The sequence below is a fragment of the Macaca nemestrina genome, chromosome 3, assembly GCF_043159975.1.
Source record: "Macaca nemestrina isolate mMacNem1 chromosome 3, mMacNem.hap1, whole genome shotgun sequence".
Lineage (NCBI taxonomy): Eukaryota > Metazoa > Chordata > Mammalia > Primates > Cercopithecidae > Macaca > Macaca nemestrina.
The window spans coordinates 115,822,975-115,831,860 of NC_092127.1; the positions used below are offsets into that span (position 1 = coordinate 115,822,975).

Consider the following 8,886-nt stretch of genomic DNA (forward strand, 5'->3'; position numbering starts at 1 on the left):
GTCTGGTTCTTGCGCAACGCCTGGATGTTCAGAGAGGGCTGATTTGGGAGCAACTCCTGGTGACGTGGGCAGAGGAGCAGCTCATTTGGCTTCCATGGGGGCATGTTCCTATGGAAGAAGGGAGCACCAAGGCAACTTCTGGAGATTTTCTCATCAGTATAAGGGCTCGTCCTTAGAAATCACTAGGGCTCTTCTCTCTGTTCACCCAACAGGAACTATCCACTGTTCTTTTAATTCATTTTCTCAATGTGAGGCCTTTGCTATATTCACTAATGCTTTCATTTATAATCCACAACTATTTACTGAGCACCTACTGGAAAGTGTTATTCTCTTTGCAAACTAACCCATCTCGCCCCCTCCTCACTCCCTGCTCCATACTCCCACGTACATGCACACACACATGCACGCTGTACACAACACACAAACTTCTCAACTCCTTTACCACCCCCTCCTTGACTGCCACAGCCCAGGTTTTTAGTACTAGTTTGTGCTCCTGTAATTCCTGAATTTTCCCTATCAAAGCGTTTTCTCACATTATATTGAAATTGCTCATTCACTTCTGTCTCTCATGCTGAATGTAGCTGCAGGGATGGCAAAGGTTGCATTTCTTGTTTGCCACTGTAGACTCAATACCTAGCATAATGTCTGGTATACACATAGCCCAGACATCCAACAAATATTTATTGAATTTATATTCTGGCATTCTAAGGGCTTCCAGGGACTGAATTGTCTGGGCTAAATCTCTTAAGATCAAAGGAAGTGCTAGAAACTCCAGATGCTGAGATAAAATTGAACCTTGGCAAAATACTTTTTTCTTTTCTTCCCAAACCCCTCATGTTTCAATTCCCCATCCTTGTCTCTTTTGGCTTGACCAAAAAAAGAAAAAAAAAAAAAAAAAAAAAAAAGGTGGAGGAGTTTTTAACCCGAGACTTTTTGCTTTCTCACTTGTAAAATGGAAGCATAGTGAATTAAAGATGGCCACACATTCTTTGACACCATTCCCATTTAAAGATAGGATTGATGTTCCTGCTCCTTGATCTTTAATCTCGGTGGGCTCTGTGACACTTGACCAATAGAACAGAGCAGAAGTGATGCTGTGCCAATTTCCAAGTGCAGGTCTTAAGAGACTGGCAGCTTCTACTTGGTTTCTCAGAATGTTCACTCAAAGGGAAGCCCGTCGTCATGCTGTGAGAGAGCCTGAGCTAGTCCCAGCTGTTCTGCCCATTCCAGCTGACACGCAGACATATGAACGAAGATACCATCTTGGATGTCCTGCCTAGTTGAGCCTTCAGGTGATACCAACCCCAGCTGCCATCTGACTGCAACAACGTGAGAGATCCTAGGTAAACACCCCCCAGCTAAGCCTAGTCAACACACAGAACTGTGAGCCACTGAAGTTTGGGGTGGTTTACTAAGCAGCAATAGATAATGGCAACTAGGAGTAATGGTAATACCTACCTCATAGGACTGTTATGAAGGTAAAATGAGATTTTTAAATGCAAAACTCCTGTGTACAACCTAGAATGAAATAAGCACTCATTATGTATCATCATTTCTCTTGCCTTGCCTCCTTCCTCTTTTTAACTCTATAAATGTCTCAGAAGGAGAGGTAGGTGGAGTGGAGATAGGCGATATGCTAGGTATTTGGAATTTGAAGAGCTCTCTTTTCTTTTTTCCATCTTTCTCTTGCTTCTTTCTTTTCTGTGTTCTTTAACACATAGCCAGATCGTTTAGATCTAAAATAAGAACACCAAATCAAGCCTTTGCGTTGCAGACAGAAAAATCATAGGTTTTGTATGGGCTTATGGTAATGAAAATCAAGCCCAAGAAGCTAAATGATTCAAAGCAAAATTCCCCTTGACAGTTTTTGTCATCTCTCTCTCTCTCTCTGTGTGTGTGTGTGTGTGTGTAGAGAGAAAGCAGTTAAACAAATACTTTAGCCTACATAATTATTTTACCATGTAAGCATGATAGAATTGCAGGCTTTCTGGAGGGGAAGGATTTTAAAAGCACATGGTTACCTGTAATTACAGTCTTGCAAAGTTTGATTTTATAGAAGTGACACTCAAGTCTGATTTAAACCATGCAGAAAGACATGCTGCATATTGGAAATGCTCTTTTTCTTTCTGACTCAAATGGCTATTTTGTTCTGGTGATCTCCCTAGAAGTCAACATTTTATTATGCTTATTGTAAGGTTGTGTGTCTTTCTAATTATGTGGCCCATCCTAGAAAACTTGCTACCTTGAGATTACCTTTCTATTTCTCCTTGCATTCCTGCAAACACCTAAACCTCTGTAGACAAGAGGTTCATCTCAGAGTCTGAACTGGCTGAGGTTCATAAATTCTGTCAAATACCTGGTCAATTAAGTTCAGGTTGGAAGAGAGGGTCAAATTAGATGCGTGACATATGTGGATAAGGGCATTGGTTTATTTCACATTTCAGACTTTAATGTGGGTGGGTACACAAAGTCACAGAGTTTGTTGTCATACCCCAGCATAAAAGCCTCTGGGACAAGGTTGAAAGGGTAGCGGGGAGAGGGCCTTGCATGGGGGATGGGGTGGTTAACCCGCGACTCTAGTGACATCTTGCCATCAGCTGCAGCTACAGACTGTAGCTTGCAAGAGGAATTTGGCCTGCCATTGAAGATGTGTTTCTCAGATGAGACTGTAAGGGGCCGGAGCTTGGGATTTTAGGAGTGCAGGGCCCACCTCTTCCTTGGCATCAAGCCACTTAACTAAACTCTTGCGGTGTCTTATGACCAGGGACGAAGTGCGGGGCCCCTTCAGACGTCGCAGCTGGGCTGTTTTCTTTCCATTTCACAGTTCCTGGAGAAGGTGTGACTGAGTGAGGCGTTGGAACGCTTGTTCTATAATTACTTCTTGATCCGCTTCTGGGCGTGCTGTGCATGCGTCCGACCATGTGTGTTCGCGTTAGCTTGTGTTGTCGACAAGAGCCAGAGAATGTGGGTCTAGGATAAAATGTGGATGATATTTTTGCTTCAAATGTCACATTTTAGGGGGTTCTAAAGGTCTTAGGCTGGGGGCTTTGTGGATGACTGCAACTGTAGCCGAATCTATGAGCCGGGATGTACCCAAGCCAGTGCAATCGCTCCAAATTAGGGCATGCGGCACTAAGCCGGGCAGCAGACACCGCTCCCGGCCCGTCGCGAGCCGGCGCCCCAGGTGGGGGCTGCAGCGAATGCGCGCGTGGGCTGTGGAGCCGGCGGAGGCAGCGGTCCGGAATGGCTCTGTGGGGGCTGGGCTCTCTCCCGGGTCCGGCAGCCACAGCATCTGCCCCGTGCTCGCGCGGCGGGACCTACCAGGCGCCCGCCCTGGGCTGCGCCACCTCTGCCCACCCGCCGCTCCCCTCCACCCGAGGCCCCTTCCCCCCAGGCCTCACGGGGCTCCTCACTGACTCCACGCGCCTCCGGGGCCGTCGCGCGCCCGGAGCGGCGCTGGGGGCGCGGCCTCGTTCAGGGCGCCCCGGGATTGGCCGCGGGGGAAGGGGGCGGGGCCGGGCGCGGAGAAAACAACTTGCGCGCCGCCCGAGTACAGTCTCGGTCCGGAGCCTGAGCCCTGCTGAGCCTTGGCGCCCGCCCCCAGCCCCGCCCGTACCTGCACTTATTTATCGTTGTTGTTATTTTATATATATATATATATATATATATATATATATATATATATTTTTTTTTTTTTTACTGCGGAGCCCCGCATTCGGGTTCTCCCGCCGGCTCCCGTGCAGCGCTAGCCTTCTCCAGTTCCTCAGTCCCCTCCCGCGCGGTGCTCCGCAGCCGAGGCGATGCGCCTCATTCAGAACATGTGCACCATCGCCGAGTACCCCGCGCAGGGAAGCGCCGCCGCCTCCGACTGCTGCGTGGGCGCCGCCGGCCGCCGCCTGGTCAAGATCGCGGTGGTGGGCGCCAGCGGCGTGGGCAAGACCGGTGAGTCCTCGCGCTTAACCCCGGGGCTGGTCGTGGGCGACCCCTGACGGGAGTTGAGGCTGAGCGAGGCATGGGGAGCGGCGGGAGCTGCAGTCCGACCGCTCGCCGTCCCCTGCAGGGAGCCGCTGCCCCTTGGGAGTGGGCTTAGCGGTTGTCGACGCCACCCGCCTGCTTCCACAAAGGAGGGAAACAGGGATCAAGAATGGCCAGGCGGCTTTCTGGGGACCACCGGCACCGCCGCCATCAGAACTTTGGGGTGTTTTAGTCTCTGGTAATGCCTGGCACAGAAAGGGGAGTTAGTGAAGCTAGCACCCCTGGGAGGTCTTGAAGGTTAGGAAGACGTGGGTCTAGTGGAAGGCTTAGGTGTGGCTCAGCCGGGCTCAGAGAAGGGGATGGGCTCAGTGAGCCTTCCAGCTGCACAGAGCCATAATTCACGATGCCTTCTACCCCCCTTCTTTTTGTCTGCAAGAAGGGTCAAGGAGCTACAGGGTAGGAATTTCACTTGGTGGCCATCTATGGCTTTCTTTGGGAGAGCTGTTTTCCAGGCTGGGGGTGGGGTGGAGAACAATCTAACTTCCAAGGTTAACATTTTGACTTTCTTTTTTGTGACCTGCAGCACTGGTGGTCCGGTTCCTCACCAAGCGATTCATCGGTGACTATGAAAGAAATGCAGGTGAGACAATGCATTTGAGAAAAATTCTGTCCCATTGCAGGAGGGCTGTGGTTCCCATTTTCCAGCACTTCCCAGGCAGGTTCTTTCAGTGACAGTCCGAGCCTGAGGATCTTGCCACTTAAAACTTTCTCCAGCCCTCCATGCCCCCCCTCCCAATAACTACCATCTGGCCTCATTCCATTCCAAGCCCATTCATCATTTTATCAAGTGCCTGAAAGTATTCCCCTTGGTATGTTTTAACTATAGTGACCCCAGTTGGAAGCACCCTTTGTAGTCAAGAACCTTTCCCTTCAAAATACTCCGGCAAAAGTCGTAAAAAAAAAAAAAAAAAAAAAAAAAAAAAAAAAAGATGGTCAGCTCCTTCCCCCACCCCTCTCCTTCTCTGCTGGCTGCCTTTCAGAGGTGACCTTTTAAAGCAAAGGCCAAAGGAGAGCAGTTGTAAACCTAAAGTTCTTCCTTCTTAACAAACAACTGGATGGTAGAATTTTAGGAGGAGAATTCCTGAATAAATGAGAGGACACATTTTTCAATCCCTATGATTAAGAATAGCCACTGGGAGGCTTAAGAGCTTTCTACCTATGCTCTGTTAGCAAATTGCTTAAATCTGTAGACCATATGAGTACATATAGGGGATTATTTGAAACGAGCTGTATAAGCTATCCCAAGATAAGACGTGGCAGCCTTCTGCTTTGATGTAGAGTTGATTATCATTATGTCACATTTTTATTCCAACTGATAACATTGGCTGTGTGTTTACTAACAGTATTTGTCTAGCAAGCCATTCTATCTAACGGCCAAAATACAAAGTTACAGTCAAAGAACGATCAAGTACTCAAGAAAACAGAAACCTCACATAGGCTGAGCAAGATAATTTGCATCAAGGGAGTATTCTAAAAATGGAAACTTTGTTTAAAATTAGATAAATACGTTTTCAAAAACTTGCAAACTTTGCCCTGGTTTTAATACATCTAACATAAGGTTAAAATTGCTGTTTGTTTGTTTTTTTTTTTAATCTGAAGTAAGCCCACTAAATAGAAATAAACTATAGCTTTTTTGTGTGCCTTTGTGCATTGTGCATTTTTTTTTCTAGCTTAAAACTCAATGTTTTAAAAGTTGTACAAGAAGGAAGAACATAATCTTTTTTATTTGCCTTCATAGGTAATCTGTATACTAGACAAGTTCAGATAGAAGGTGAAACCCTGGCTATTCAGGTTCAAGACACTCCAGGTATTCAGGTGAGAAGCTCTGAGACTCTGGGTGAAAGGGGAGCCTACTTGGCTGTGGAATCATGCACTTTTTCTCAAGTCCCTCATGCTGCAGGAGCAGAGAAATTTGCGGAGTTACATGTAGACTTACATATTGTCTGACAACTCCGTTGTATCTGGCTGTTGGTCAATCTTAGCATGGTTTAGTTTGGGGGATTTGGCCAAGGGGCAGAAATCTTCCTTTAGAAGGATTCAACGCAGCCGGAAAGCCCAAACCAAATGGAGTAGGAATTGGTGTTTTCCTTGCTCTGGTTAAAAAGTCCAGTTTTAATATATGTGTCTTTGGCATGAAAAACCAAGCTTCTGGGTATAGTCTGCAAATACTTGGAATCTCTTTTGTACTGTGGAAAGTTGCTCTATAGACAAAAGCGCCATGCTAGGGTTTTTTTTTTTCCCCCGCCTCCTGAACTGGGCAGTTATCCAGGTTTAAATGCTTCCAGCTCCTATCTTTACTTCGCCAGACTTACTGTCTAGCCAGTTAATTTCCCATTTTGTGCAACTACAAAGTCTCTCTGCATGGAGTTCTCTGCAGGTCAATTTTCCACTGGAGTGTGGTGAGCTGCACTGTTATTTCTTCCGACTCTGTGCAGCTGGATCAACATATTGTCAAGAAAGCTGAAGTGTGTGCGATGTAACTTGTTTATGGCCCGCAACTTGGCATTACTATGAAGGGCTCTTTTGAATTTGAAATCTACCCAAGCCCAGGCTCTTTGCACCACTGACCAGCATTCACCTTGCCGTCACCCCTCTCTTTCAGGTCCATGAGAACAGCCTGAGCTGCAGTGAACAGCTGAATAGGTGCATTCGCTGGGCAGATGCTGTGGTGATAGTTTTCTCCATCACTGACTACAAGAGCTATGAACTCATCAGCCAGCTTCACCAGCACGTGCAGCAGCTACACCTGGGCACCCGGCTGCCTGTGGTGGTCGTGGCCAACAAAGCTGACCTGTTGCACATCAAACAGGTTGACCCTCAGCTTGGACTGCAGCTGGCCAGCATGCTAGGCTGCTCATTCTATGAAGTGTCTGTCAGTGAAAATTATAGTGACGTCTACAGCGCCTTCCATGTTCTCTGTAAAGAGGTCAGTCACAAACAACAGCCTAGCAGCACACCTGAGAAGCGAAGAACCTCCCTCATTCCCAGGCCCAAGTCACCCAACATGCAGGACCTGAAGAGGAGGTTTAAGCAAGCTCTCTCTGCCAAAGTGAGGACTGTCACCTCTGTCTGAAGCAGGAGGAGCACTCAAGGGGGTTTGGTCTTCCCAGGAAGAGGGCCTGAGTGCAGGAATGTTGAATACTGGCAGTGATTCCTGGTTCCAGAAAGGGCTGGAGCAGAAGGGCCAAGAGGGCCTATGGAACTGCTACAGAAAAGGAAGTGTTGTTCTGAGAAGGGGGACAGGATTGATGAGGCTTGAAAGAGCCCACTGAGCCACTCTCTGAATATGTGAAATGTACTCTGTGTCTTTTCCTTTAGAGTGGGGAGGGGGCATAATCGTTTTGGTGTCTGCATTTAGCTACCTTGTAAATGGTGGTTCGTTGCAGTTTCACCAAATGTATTGGTGTGATTTACAGTGGGAATGACAGAACAGATTAAGCATTGATAGGCTTTCTTTTTTCCCCGTTTTCTTTTTCCTTCTTTCTTTTTGTCTTTTTTTCCCCCAAGAGGAAGAATTGCTTTTCTCTTGTCAGTATGATTTGTAACTCTGGAACACTATTCTTACAGAATGCCTTTCTAACCTGAAGGATACCCAGATTTCTTTCTTTATGAACAAGATGGAAAATCCCCTACCCCTCAAAAATGGATTGAGTTTATGGGCCAGAATATTCTGTATACCAGACATCGGTAAGCTTGCACAGTTTGCAGGAAGGCGCTGGTTCCCCCTCACAGGATGTGCATGCTCAGTGGGCTGTGTGTTGAGGAGTCGTGAACTTCACACTCTTCGGCCCCAGACTTTGCCCGTATAGTTTTTTGTTTTTGGTTTTAACTGTTCCATCAGGAAAAAAAATGTGTCAGTTGATTTTGGTGTGATTTGTGTAAATGGTTCATGGCAACGGCATTGGAGTGCTTCCGAGGCCTGGCTGAGTCGTGCCTAAGGGTGGCTGAAATACGAAAACACTATTTTACAGCAAGTGAACAGGGGCTACCTGCCAAATCCCCTCTACAGATGCACTTTAAAAAGCCACTCATGCTTTGGCTTAAACTGTAATTAATTTATTTTATGTACAATAAATCTCACTTGAAAAAGAGCAGACGTCTAACTTGGTCTCTATTGAGACGTTAACTTTCTGCCCTTTAGACAAAGTATGACCTGGTATCCTGTGATTATTGGGCACATTGAATCTGGCATTGTGCCTTTCAGGGGTTATCTCTCAAGGATTACAGCAATCCAAGGAGGTACATGCTAATATTATCCCCATAACACAGATGAGGAAGCAGGCTTATAGAACAAGATCAGTAACCTGTCAAAGGCCACAGCCTGTAGCATTGTAAATTGTAATTTGCTGCTTTATATTCAAGACTAGCTTATCTCCTATTCACTAACTTCATGTCTTAGGTATACTAAGGCAGATGTCTGGCTCCCCATATTCAGCACAGCCTCGAGGGTATTCTTTCTTGGACACTAAGATGACTGCTTCTTTACACATGCTTTGTTTGGCAGACCTCTTTTTTGGGTATGCTGCTTTCAGGAGATTCACTTTATTCTCACTGTAGAAGCTTGCAGTCATTGATCTGGGGCTGTGAAATCAGGAGCCAGTCCCATGGACCTTTGCCACACGTGTCTCACTAAAGCTGCCAGCTCTCTCGTCTGTGCCACTTGGGCCTAGAAGATCTTTCCTGCAAGCTAAGTGAGCCACCATCTATAGGGGCAAATAATCACAGCTGACATTTCTTTGAGTAGTGCTTTCACATACCTGATCTCATTTAAGGCCAGGAGAACCCAAGAGAATACTGTGGGGTATTGACACCATTTTACAGATCCTGAAGACAGGCTCTAAGTTTTGGGTG

General features: G+C 46.7%; 1 protein-coding gene across 1 annotated transcript; it reads left to right on the forward strand.

The window, feature by feature from the left end:
• Window positions 1–3,668: 3,668 nt before the first annotated feature.
• On the forward strand, window positions 3,669–8,124 carry LOC105499567 (RAS like family 11 member B). Its single transcript, XM_011772205.3, has 4 exons — window positions 3,669–3,942; window positions 4,559–4,615; window positions 5,774–5,850; window positions 6,638–8,124. Exons 1-4 carry the CDS (start codon window positions 3,801–3,803, stop codon window positions 7,106–7,108), a joined length of 747 nt encoding a protein of 248 aa, XP_011770507.1. The 5' UTR covers window positions 3,669–3,800; the 3' UTR covers window positions 7,109–8,124.
• The last annotated feature ends 762 nt before the right edge of the window (window positions 8,125–8,886 follow it).

Bases quoted from the DNA above. Each gene is read 5' to 3' on its own strand.
- LOC105499567 (XM_011772205.3), top strand. From the start codon at position 3,801: ATGCGCCTCATTCAGAACATGTGCACCATCGCCGAGTACCCCGCGCAG. The intron at 3,943-4,558 runs GTGAGTCCTCGC...TGTGACCTGCAG, and splicing joins CAGCGGCGTGGGCAAGACCG to CACTGGTGGTCCGGTTCCTC. The intron at 5,851-6,637 runs GTGAGAAGCTCT...CCTCTCTTTCAG, and splicing joins AAGACACTCCAGGTATTCAG to GTCCATGAGAACAGCCTGAG.